The 12271-nt window shown below is 42.2% G+C and overlaps 1 protein-coding gene across 5 annotated transcripts; it reads left to right on the top strand.

Annotated features, from left to right (window-relative positions):
• The first annotated feature begins 915 nt into the window (after nucleotides 1-915).
• On the top strand, nucleotides 916-10348 carry LOC132866425 (dnaJ homolog subfamily B member 1-like). Of its 5 annotated transcripts, XM_060899188.1 has the most exons (4): nucleotides 2125-2688; nucleotides 3147-3252; nucleotides 9967-10116; nucleotides 10263-10348. In XM_060899188.1, the coding sequence occupies exons 1-3, from the start codon at nucleotides 2455-2457 to the stop codon at nucleotides 9990-9992; spliced, it is 366 nt and encodes a 121-aa protein (XP_060755171.1). In that variant the 5' UTR covers nucleotides 2125-2454; the 3' UTR covers nucleotides 9993-10116; nucleotides 10263-10348. The 5 variants fall into 5 exon arrangements, 3 of the variants coding, with proteins under 3 accessions (XP_060755170.1, XP_060755171.1, XP_060755169.1); XR_009650568.1 differs by lacking the exon at nucleotides 2125-2688 and adding an exon at nucleotides 922-986 and having other exon boundaries at nucleotides 3147-10116; XR_009650567.1 differs by having other exon boundaries at nucleotides 2104-2728; nucleotides 3147-10116.
• Nucleotides 10349-12271: the final 1923 nt, after the last annotated feature.

Below are 12271 nucleotides of genomic sequence, written 5' to 3'. Positions count from 1 at the left end.
CACCTGATTTGGTAAAATGTACTTCATCTCATTATCTCTAGCCGCTTTATCCTGTTCTACTGGGTCGCAGGCAAGCTGGAGCCTATCCCAGCTGACTACGGGCGAAAGGCGGGGTACACCCTGGACAAGTCGCCAGGTCATCACAGGGCTAACACATAGACACAGACAACCATTCACACTCACATTCACACCTACGGTCAATTTAGAGTCACCAGTTAACCTAACCTGCATGCCTTTGGACTGTGGGGGAAACCGGAGCACCCGGAGGAAACCCACGCGGACACGGGGAGAACATGCAAATTCCACACAGAAAGGCCCTCGCCGGCCCCGGGGCTCGAACCCAGGACCTTCTTGCTGTGAGGCGACAGCACAAACCACTACACCACCTTAAAATAAGTTGCTGTATTACTCTAACTGTAATGATTTAGAATGTTTCTGATGCAATTACCGTAATACATGTAGAACTAAGATACACTGAAAAGAAAAGTAAGGCATATTATAAAGTTTAAATTTTGGCACTTTATTAAATGGACTAGATTAAGATCAAAACACATTTAAAGGGAAAGAAAACTAAATTCATACATTTAAGTTTGCAGAAAGATTATGTACTTAACACATTCATGAAGAGAATTTAAGTGTCAAATGTAGCATCATTTTTGAATAATAACGATGTGTTGGGCAGCCCTCTCATAGTCCATCTCGCTGTCCTCCATGCTGATGTGGGTTAATTTGTGCAGCGAGTCTCCTCGCTTATTAAAATCACCCGGCTTTGTCCGTCTGGGGCGGGACAACATCGGCAGCCAATCACATCGCTTATAATGAATCGGAAACTTCCGGGATGTCTGACGTTTCCTTTCGATATTTTTATTGGACGGTTTGAACATGTGATCTTGACACAGCCAATAGATTCGTTTGTTTACATCATACCGCGCGGACAACACAAACATCAGAAGAAGAGGCGGCTTGTTTAACACAAATATCAATCAGTATGTAAATGGATCTGTTATTTGCTCTCCTGTGTATCTCGTTACTTGTGGGTAGGAAATGTAACGTATCGGTATAAATCTAAGCGGATCGGATTGTAACTAAAGCGGCTGAGCGGATCGGCAGGCAGAGCGAGCGGATCGGGCCCGACACGCTAAAACGCTTTGGGGAAAACCATGCACTGTTCTCAGCTTCAACATGTCTGGGTGTTGCGTGTACGGTTGTAGGAATCGCTGTTCCACCGGCGGACTAAAGTTTTATCGGATTCCTAAAGGATCACAGCCATTTCAGAGCAACAGACGGCGGCTGTGGCTGCAGGCGATTAAACGTGTGGACCGGAATGAGGACAGAATAAAAACTGCTCGTGTCTGTAGCGCCACTTTATATCAGGTAAGGTTATCTATCGGCTGATTTTACTGGAAGCCTTGTTTACATTAGTGATCGCCTGCATGGTGTAGAATAATCATCAAAAGCAGCTTAAGTTGTTGGATAAACTGGCGTTAGCTTTGGCTAGTAGCACTAGCGGCTAGCTTGCTATGCAGCTAAAGTTTTATAGACCCTTTTTCTGTTTGTACACAAAGATCGGCTTAGAACAAACACATTTGTTTTGCCTAGCAAGCTAATGGGCAAATCTAATAAAACTTTGGCCTGGGTGCTGGGCACCACTTTGGTGGGAGGATGCAGAAAAAGCAGGACCCACCGGTGTCACGGGCTGAATTTACCACAGTATAAATTTACCATGCGCATGCGCAGACCGATTTTTTCCCCCGGTCAACTTCCGGGAGTCTTAATTTACCGTTTCTTGCTGCGATTTTGTACCGAGCATTTCAACACATTTATGGACTAATAGAACGCGAATTGTGACTACAGTTGTGAGATTTGATTATCAGTAGACAAGATTGGATTGGATTTAATTTTATTAGTATATGTGTAAATGAAGTTAATAAAGTTGTTCAAAACACTTTACATTCTGACTTCGTTCTTTCATATATACTTAAACAAATCAATATTCATGAAGATAAAGTTGATCATTCCTGGCTGCTCCTGATCAGCCGACTTAGTGCATAAACTGGAACTAAAACACGGGTCATTCATTCATTCATCAAGATAAAGTGAAAATAATTTATTTGTGGATCAAGTATGATCGTAAATCCCAGATCATATTGGGCTGGTAAATTCTGACTAGGCCCAATGACAGCAGTCTAATTATACCAAGTTGGTAAATTTCAGAGAATAACTAAATTATTATAATCATGAGGAGTCTTACTTAAACAAATCAATATTCATCAAGATAAAGTGTAAATAATTCAAATATGAACATGAACATCTCATATTAGGCTGGTATATTCAGACTAGGCCCAATTATACCAAGTTGGTAAATTTATACTGTGGTAAATTCAGACCGTGACACCGGTGACCCATGAGCTCCGCATCAGCCTGGAGGAGGTGTTCAGTGGTTGCACCAAGAAAATGAAAATCTCCCGGCACAAACTGAACCCAGATGGCCGCAGCACACGCGCAGAGGAAAAGATCCTCATGGTGGAGGTGAAGGAGGGAACCAAGATTACTTTCCCTAAAGAGGGCGACCAGACACCAAATAACGTCCCTGCTGACATCGTATTCATTGTGAAGGACAAACCGCATCCGGTGTTTAAGAGGGACGGATCAGACATCATCTATCCAGCCAAAATCTCACTCAAAGAGTTGGGTGGAGCCTGTAGTGCATATGACCTAAGTTAAAAAGGTTTTTATTATTTTATTTATTTTTAATAAACTGTAATGTGGTGTTTCAGGGCCTATTGCTTCATTTCAGTGTGAATGCATAATCTGGATTCAGATAAAAATTGAGACCAAGTCTCAGTGTTGCCAAACAAACTAAATTACAATTTGGTTGAATCATGTGAAAACGTTGAAGTATAAATAAGGGATTTCCTTCAAAATTTAACAAAATATTACTGTACTAGTATTGTGTACATATAATATTTTAGACCACACTTGAACCAAACTGTCCAATCAGATTTAATTTGTCCAAGTTTAAAATCCTGCTTTTAAAACAATTCCCAGAAAATAAATTGCAAAAGTAGTGTTTAAACAGAAAATAAACTGGACGCCAGTACGTGTTGTGTTCGAGCTATTTAACACTTTCTTTGTGTCTTTCTTAGGCTCTCTGTGGTTGTACAGTAAAGGCCCCTACGTTGGACAAACGCACCGTGTCCCTACCGCTTCAGGACGTCATCATCCGCCCTGGGATGAAGCAGCGCATCACAGGTGAAGGCCTTCCTTTGCCGAAGAGCTCTGATCGCCGTGGCTATTTAATCGTTGAGTTTGAGGTGAAATTTCCAGAGAGATTGAGTCGGGACGCCAAGGACACTGTTGCACGGGTTTTACCCTCGTAATGTTTGCACAGGACAACGTTGTGTCCACCGACTAAAACCTGTGCCGCATGAAACTCTGAACTCAGTAACTCTGAACTGCAATCTGCTGAGTCTCTCTGGATGACCAATCTTTCTTTTCTGCACTTTCCTCTTTTCCTAAACTGAAAAGACTGTTTGTTTTTCGTAAATGAACTTGTTTTGAAATTCTCTTTTAAATGTACAGTGAGTAAAACTGCATGTACTCCTGGAGGTTATTCCACAGACTGAGTGAGCCTGAGGAGCTGGGCTTATTTCAACAGCCCCAGCTAGTTTCTCTCAAGTTCATGTCCATAACATTCACTCAGTTACTGTGGCAGCGTGTGCTTTTGGATAAGGCTGCTCAGGCGAACGTTTAGGCGAGTTTGATGAATGATGACGTTGCCTTGAATTTTGGTATTTTTAACGAAACCGATGATTTGATTAGCATATTCTGTTGGCTGTTTTCTACCAGGCAGCTTCTGGAACATCCTTGATCATGTCTTGTGGAGTTTAATAAACAATCCTTGCTGTATGGGGTGAAAAGCAGTGTTTCCCACAGAAATTTTGGAGACTATGGGGGCAGCCCATGGGGGGGGAGGCAGCGTGGCGTGCATGTCCAGTTGAACTGCAGGGGTGCGCAGGGGGGTTGTTTAGCGCGTGGCGTGCGTGTCCGGTTGAATTGCAGGGGTGCGCGGGGGTTGTTTAGCCTACTAATACTACTAAACTAAGACTAACAAAGAACAAATTCGTTGGTATTGGTTATGCACCTTGTATTTTATTTTAGCATGTTGCTACAGAGGGCAGTCCTACAAGAAGAACATATTACAGATAGCAACCAAACCAAAAATCCTACAATACTTCACACCCTGAACTCCTACAAAACAAGGACTTCTAGCTCTGCTGTATGTCAAAAGTGACCCTGACAAATGCCTGCCCTATTTACAAAGACCACACCCTGCACTTGTGCATTTGATTTTTCTTGGCTTTGAGAAAAAGAGTTCGAGTGCCCTTTCATAATTTATATCTTCTGGTTGTGGCCCGTTAATGGAAATCCTCAAGCAGGCGGCCAGGTGCTCTCCTTGCAGTCTGTTCCGAAGGTCTGTTTTGACCTAAAATGGCAAACAACTTGTTACTACAATGAGTCATGTGATTGTAGAGCTCACTCTGAAATATTTAATTAAGTGAAAGTGAGATTGAACTGAGGTGGGATTTGAGCATAAAAACAATGGGTAAATGTAAATTGAAATTCACATCACTGGTTTGCCTGCAGATGTCCTTACCCTGTTCATTGTGGAAAAGTCTCTTTTACAATTCCCGCTCGACACCGGCACAACAAGGGCAATCGCTGCTGAGTGGCTGAGTAATGGGTATATCTGCCCCCATTCATCGCACTCACTTGCTATAGGAGTGTTATACCAATTTGACATCCTGACAAAGACAGCAAGCAGTTGATGTTAGGCCTACCTCAGTCACTACCTCTTCATCCTGAGGTGATTTTCGATCCCTCTTTTTGAAATAATTCAAAATGCTCATCATCTGAATTAACAAAACAAATTTAGCATCAGTTTAATAAGGATCGGAGATTTTCTGTTCCAGCTGTAGCGTCTACAATAAGGCTGACATCGTCTGACATTCACCGCGTTGCATTAAGGCCTGCGTTAGTGGAGAAACACTCTTCATCAGTACATTTGAAAACGATCAAATTCGAGTCAAGAAGTTAATTTAATTAAGTAGGTAACTAACATTACATTCCCTTAATGATGTGGCTTAATAGCTTCACCTTTAGAAGGTAGCCTATTAGAAAAGGCTAAAAATAATTTTCCGTCTCACCAGTAATAAATCGCGTTAAGGCTACTAGCACTAATTCTCAAAAGTGGCATCGAAGTTCGCTCTCTGTTAGAATAGACTACTTTTCCCTTTTAACATGTCCATGCAGACCTAGATTAGTTCATCACTGCTGTCACTTCACGTCTCCATCACTTGGATAGACTGCGCACATACAATCTAGGGCGTAATTTTGGGTAGGGACGCTAGGGACGTGTCCCTACCAATATTCAGCCGCTACTGTGTAATCACGATCAATAAAACCGATGTCCTAACCTGAGCAATGATTATATGGCACACAAAGGGTTAAATGTATGACACTGCTAATAATCCCCCCTCTAACGTAGATATCATTCTGTGATTAGCTACCTGTTTCTCGCTAACTTACATGGTTGGCTATCCCAGCTGTCACTCCATCTGCTGTAAAAGCAGCACACTTCCCACAGCAGCTGTGACTACCCGCCCATCAACCCCCCCGTATCTCACACGTACACACCTGACCTACCCCACGCACCCCCCACTCTCCGTCAGCCTACAAATTGAGCTGGACTTTGATGTCCATGCATGTTTGCCTTTCGACTCGCATGCCGACTTGAGTATCATGGACGACGGCCCCCCTCCCAAGAAACGAGACATTCGTTCATTCTTCTTCAAAGTCAAGAATGTAAGTCCAGGGTTTCCGTCGAGCTTTAAAAACTCAACAAAATCCTTTTGATGTATGGAAACCCTTCATAAAAGTATTGCTGCGGCTCCTTAGGCAGGTTTAGCAACGTGACAGGACGCATCAGAGCTAGGCTACTGCATAGCTGCAGAGAAAAGGAATGCTGGAGCAATGTAACTTGGTGTTAGATAATATCCTCGATGAACGAATGTTAAATTTATAGACCTAATGGTTTTACAGAATGTAAGTAGCCAGATGTAGGCTACTGCATGGCCATGCAGATGTGCGACTTGCATTTCAGAATCAACAGCGTGACAGCCGCTGAGTCTGCTGCTGAGTCTGCTGCATTCACCGTTTTACAGAGACCTCTTTCTACAACCCCTGGCAAAAAGTGTGGAGTCACCAGTCTTGAATGAGCACTCATTCACACGTTTTATTCTGTAGAACAAACTCAGATCACAAACATGATACAATAATAAAGTCATTCCAAAGTGCACCTTCTTGGCCTTCAGAAACACTAAAAGAAATGAAGAAAAAGCATTGTGGAAGTCAGTAAATGTTACTTTTATAGACCAAGCACAGGGAAAAAAAATATGGAATCACTCAATTCTGAGGAAAAAAATATGGAATCATGAAAAACAGACAAACAAAAGAACATTCAAAACACATCATTAGTACTTAGTTGCACCACCTCTGGCTTTTATAACGGCTTGCAGTCTCTTAGGCATGGACTTGATGAGTGACAAACAGTATTCTTCATCAATCTGGTGCCAACTCTCTTTGATTGCAGTTGCCAGATCAGCTTTGCAGGCCGGAGCCTTGTCGTGGACCATTTTTTTCAATTTCCACCACAAGTTTTCTATTGGGTTGAGATCTGGACTATTTGCAGGCCATGACATTGACTGGATGTGTCTTTCACCAAGGAATGCTTTCACAGTTTTTGCTCTATGGCACAATGCGTTGTCATCTTGGAAAATTATTTCATCATCCCCAAACATCTTTTCAACTGAAGGGATAAGAAAACTGTCCAAAATGTCAATGTAAGCCTGTGCATTTATTGAAGAAGTAACCACAGCCATCTCCCCAGTGCCTTTGCCTGACATGCAGCCCCATATCATCGGGATTGTGGAAATTTGGATGTTTTCTTCAGGCAGTCCTCTTCATAAATCTCACTGGAACGGCACCAAACAAAAGTTCCAGCATCATCACCTTGTCCAATGCAGATTCGTGATTCATCACTGAATAACTTTCATCCAGTCATCCACAGTCCATGATTGCTTCTCCTTAGCCCATTGTAGTCTTGTTCTTTTCTGTTTAGGTGTCAATGATGGTTTTCTTTTAGCTTTCCTATGTGAAAATCCCATTTCCTTTAGGCGATTTCTCACGGTTCGGTCACATACTTGTACATTGACTCCAGCTTCCTCCCATTTATGCTTCATTTGTTTTGTTGTACTTTTTCGGTTTTCAAGACATATGGCCTTAAGTTTTTTGTCTTGACGCTTTGATGTCTTCCTTGGTCTACCAGTACGCTTGGCTTTAAAAACCTTCCCATGCTGTTTGTACTTGGTCCATATCTTAGCCCACATATTCAACCCAGTTCGTGTCTGATCCGGTGCTGTGTAAACATTGAGGATACAAGGAAACGCAGTGCTGAGCTCTAGCTGACATCGTCATTGGACAACGTCACTGTGACATCCACCTTCCTGATTCGCTGGCGTTGGGATCACACACACAGCGGCTCAGTCCCGAATCACTGCTCGTGCGCTTCACTTGCGCGCTCTGTGAGCTGCGCAGGGCCGGAGTGCACACCCTCCAGAGGGCACTCGCTGTTCAGGGTGGAATGATTTGGAGCGCAGGAGGAAGCGCTGAGCCGCACTGACATATTTATTTACACATTTCAACCTCCTTCAGGCGCTTAAACTCAGTGAGAACATGAACATCACAGCCAGGTGTGTTTATCTGCTGGAGAAGGTGTTCGCTTGCCATCCTTCCACTTGCAAGTGGTGAGTGACTTGCGCATGCCCGATATGCACTGGGATCATGTGACGTGCCGTCTAATTAGTCATGTGATTAGCGTATCCGTGTATTGGCATTGCTGTGTGCACGCGAATCGTGTATAGAGATCTTGCAGTCACGTGACCGGAAAGTACACAGCCGCCATCTTGTCGGTAAAAAACACAGCTGAATACTGCTGCACTCGTGTACAGAATGGATCAATTTCAACCGACGGACTACACGGCTCATTTTTCTAATGAACAGATAACTAGATATGTGTCTAAAATAAACGATCTACAGATTAATGACCCTTATGGCTTACCGGACAGAGTTTTCACGACCGGATTTTGAACTGCCAGAGGTGGAATACCCAGACGTGTATAATTACCTCATTAACTTTCCCTCGCTGTTCAGTGGTGAAGCACTGCGTGCTTATAAATCTCTGCACAGTTATCTTTACAGAAATTCAGGATTTGTCAGCGACTCAGATGTGGCATCTTGTAAAGGGCAATTCCATGTAAATGTCAACCTCACCATGCAAAAATAAAGCAACATGTAATACATCAAAACCACTCCCAGAGATCTCACCTAGGCCTGTATTTTACAGATGTGAATAAGTTGAACCAATTTGTAACCAACCTAATATGTCACTGTCAGTCTTTCTTTCTTATAATGTAAAACCCAAGCTAAAATCAACTTTGATCATGTACAATTCTATATTATTGCCACAAGCCACAGAAATGTATGCTAAAATCCACAAAACAGCAAAACAATAGCCATCCTAAATATTATTTAAGAACTTTGATAGTTTTAGCTGATATTTAGAGAGTTTTTCAAAGGGTTATGGTGGTTAAATTGCTGATTTTCTAAACATATGCCATGTCTATTTCAGACGCGTCACATCCATAACGGAATTATGTCACATCCATAACGCTGATTTTTTCTTCCTAGATTCTGCTTGAAATAGAAAATATTTTAAACAAAGGCTTTTTTTATTTTCAGCTAAGACTCCTTTATTAAATGCATGCCTGCATTTGGATATTATGTTTGCAATTTCACAGAGTTTGATGAATATGTGTAGTCACCCTGGAAATGGGGTATTTTTTCTGTCACATCCATAACGCATGTCTTTTTTGGCATTTTCTAGAGTTCTAAATGTACTACGGGAATTCGTTTTTTCCCATGACTTCTCCAATATGAGAGGTCTTAAAAATATACAACAAATTTTAAAATACTGGAAAGGAATAAAAATTAACTAGGTCAGTTGTTGCCATTTTGAGTCCAAATGTCACATCCATAACGCTGGAATTGCTCCAAACAAGAATCCTCATTGGATGGGTAAGTCACTTAAGTATTGAGTATAGCACTGACCAGCCGATTATAGAATAGAATAAGGTAATTCCAGCTGTAATTCCAAATCGTCCGTCTTGTTTACCATGGATCTGGCGTTGGAGAGATAGAGGCTTAGCAGTGGAGATTTGAGTGGCTGTTTTCTGAGCTTAGTCAACAGGCCGGCTCTGCAGCCTCGCTTTTGCTTCCGCTCCCGGCGCCGCCTCCTTCGCTTTGCTTCCGATAACAATCCACGGAGACCCCGCTGGTCTCGCTATCTCGTCCGGAATGTTGTGCATGCGATGGAAATCGCTACAAACCGTCATTTTCTGCTGGAAACCAATGTCCAGTAAGTCCATACAGTTGTAGTGGATATTGAAGTCCGGTACAGATGAACAACATGCAAAAATACACACAAAAAACATAAAAAACGTGCACAGGTAGGGAGAGCTTGTAGCCGCAGCCGTTGTAGTAGAATTGTACATAGTAGGGTTTTCCAGAAGAAATGGTAGAAGTAGAAGGCGGAAATATGGCGTTTGACCAACAAGATGGCGTCTGTCACAATCTGGATCGGCTGTGACGTCACATGCAAGTGCTCCATTGGCATTGCTGTGTGTACGCGAATCGTTTTAAAAACGTTAATCTGATGATCCGCTGATACGGTCTAATGTAAACGCCACCTGAGATACAGCTGACTGTGAACAGCCCACATCTTTGGCAACCATGCTTGAAGAGTTACCTTCTTTTAAGAAGTTTGACGATCCTCTCTTTTGTTTCAAGAGACATCTCTCTTGTTGGAGCCATGATTCTTGCCAATCCACTTGGTCCAGCAGCCCTCCAAGGTGTGATAACTGTGCTGTTTCTAACTGCAGACTAACGAGCAGATCTAATCTGAGGCAGGTGTCAATTTAGGGAAAGGAAATTGACTGGGTGAGTCCTTATTTTCTACCTGAAAATTGAGTGATTCCATATTTTTTTCCTCAGAATTGAGTGATTCCATATTTTTTTTCTCTGTGCTTGGTCTATAAAAGTAACATTTGCTGACTATCACAATGTATTTTCTTCGTTTATTTTAGTGTTTCTGAAGGCCAAGAAGTTGCACTTTGGAATGACTTTATTATTACATCATGTTTGTGATCTCAGTTTGTTCTACAGAATAAAACGTCTGAATGAGTGCTCATCCAAGACTGGTGATTCCATACTTTTTGCCAGGGGTTGTAGGCTAGGCTAGATACAACAAATCCATGGTCCTTTACTGCCACCTACAGACGAATATTGGTAACTGCAGCATGAACATGAAGTCACAAGCACATCTGCAGTGAGAATCATAACACATTACGAACACAGAAACAGGCAACAAAAATACATAATATGGAAAATGGAAGGGCAAAAAAAGACAAAAAAAGGGGGGTATACTTCAAATGCAATATTAATGTAATCATAATCATGCTATAATAGGCAATCACTGAATTCTCATCTCATTATCTCTAGCCGCTTTATCCTTCTACAGGGTCGCAGGCAAGCTGGAGCCTATCCCAGCTGACTACGGGCGAAAGGCGGGGTACACCCTGGACAAGTCGCCAGGTCATCACAGGGCTGACACATAGACACAGACAACCATTCACACTCACATTCACACCTACGGTCAATTTAGAGTCACCAGTTAACCTAACCTGCATGTCTTTGGACTGTGGGGGAAACCGGAGCACCCGGAGGAAACCCATGTGGACACGAGGAGAACATGCAAACTCCACACAGAAAGGCCCTCGCCGGCCATGGGGCTCGAACCCAGACCTTCTTGCTGTGAGGCAACAGCGCTAACCACTACACCACCGTGCCACCCAATCACTGAATTATATATCCAAATATCATTTTAACTAAATTTGAGCTTAATTACAGAATAGAAAATGCCACCAGTAGCACCTATTTATGAGTGTCTCAATAAGCCAGTCAGTGAATTTTGAGACACCCCCCTCCCAATGTCAAACAATACAGATATTTAATTAAAAAAAAAAACAATATTTAATGCTAAAAATGCTTACAGTTTTTAATTCTTATTTTCATGCATTTCTGTGGAAGAGACAGAACGACTGCTTAAACACAAATTAGGAATTGTGTGGTGTAAAAGTAATAAATCATCAGATTCTAGCAATGTTGGGTTAGGTGCCTTGCTCAAGGGCTCTTCAGCCATGGATGGAGATGTAAGGGTGGAATTTGAACCTGCAACCCTGGGATCCAAAAACCAACTCCCTAACCATTAGGCCACGGCTGCCTTCGTTAACCGCTAAGATCTGCATGACATGAAATTATGATCGCTAACGGAAAAAAAACACTTTTCGGAAGCTCTGCGTTGGATCACTTTTGTGTCCCCACCAATGTCAAAATCAAAGTTACTCCCTTGCATACAATGCCAAGCGGGAAGCACTTCGCCGGTGGATTTGGAAACGACCTGATCCTGGTAGGATGATGAAGTTAATTTGATGAATTAGATAACTACGTAGGGCTAACTAATACTGCCTCAAAATAGCCTACTGTTGCCTTACAGAAAAGGTAGGTTTGCCAGTACGAAATGGACAAAGTAATTTCATATTGTCTCCAGCTAATAATGTTAAAGTGCCATTCCACCATTGGATGTATTCTTTGGCATAAAATACAATATATTTTGACAACATATATAAATGGTATCACTAGATAGAGAAATCTTTTAGCTTCAAAATGATATATCAAACATAATTTTTTTACAACGACAAGTATATTAATTTTGCGACCAAAGTCACCTACCCTTTTAATTTCCGCGCGTGATGTCATCGGCAGGTTCCCCTTCTTGTGTACCACGTGACGTGGCACATATTAGGGTAGACTGAGTACAGTTGGGACATATGTACAGTTGAGACACCGGCAATATCTTGCGTGCGCAGCAAACCTCTGCGCTGATTTTTTCTGTGCACATGCGTGTTAGCGTCCTCTTTGAGCGTGGGAAATTTGAAGTCCGTACGAAGCTCCGCTGCGAAGTTATCGGGAAAAGTCATTTTTGCCAGGTAAGATTTTGATTTTTCCATGTCCCTTCCACAATGAATATCTTCTT

The sequence above is a fragment of the Neoarius graeffei genome, chromosome 18 (genome assembly GCF_027579695.1).
Source record: "Neoarius graeffei isolate fNeoGra1 chromosome 18, fNeoGra1.pri, whole genome shotgun sequence".
In the NCBI taxonomy this organism is placed as follows: domain Eukaryota; kingdom Metazoa; phylum Chordata; class Actinopteri; order Siluriformes; family Ariidae; genus Neoarius; species Neoarius graeffei.
This window is presented reverse-complemented; position numbering and strand designations above follow the sequence as displayed.

What these genes read in the sequence shown, in the direction of transcription:
- LOC132866425 (XM_060899186.1), top strand. Translation starts at nt 2,455, where the DNA reads ATGAAAATCTCCCGGCACAAACTGAACCCAGATGGCCGCAGCACACGC. An exon ending in CCAAAATCTCACTCAAAGAG is followed by an intron (nt 2,689 to 3,146) that starts TTGGGTGGAGCC and finishes TGTCTTTCTTAG; the next exon opens with GCTCTCTGTGGTTGTACAGT.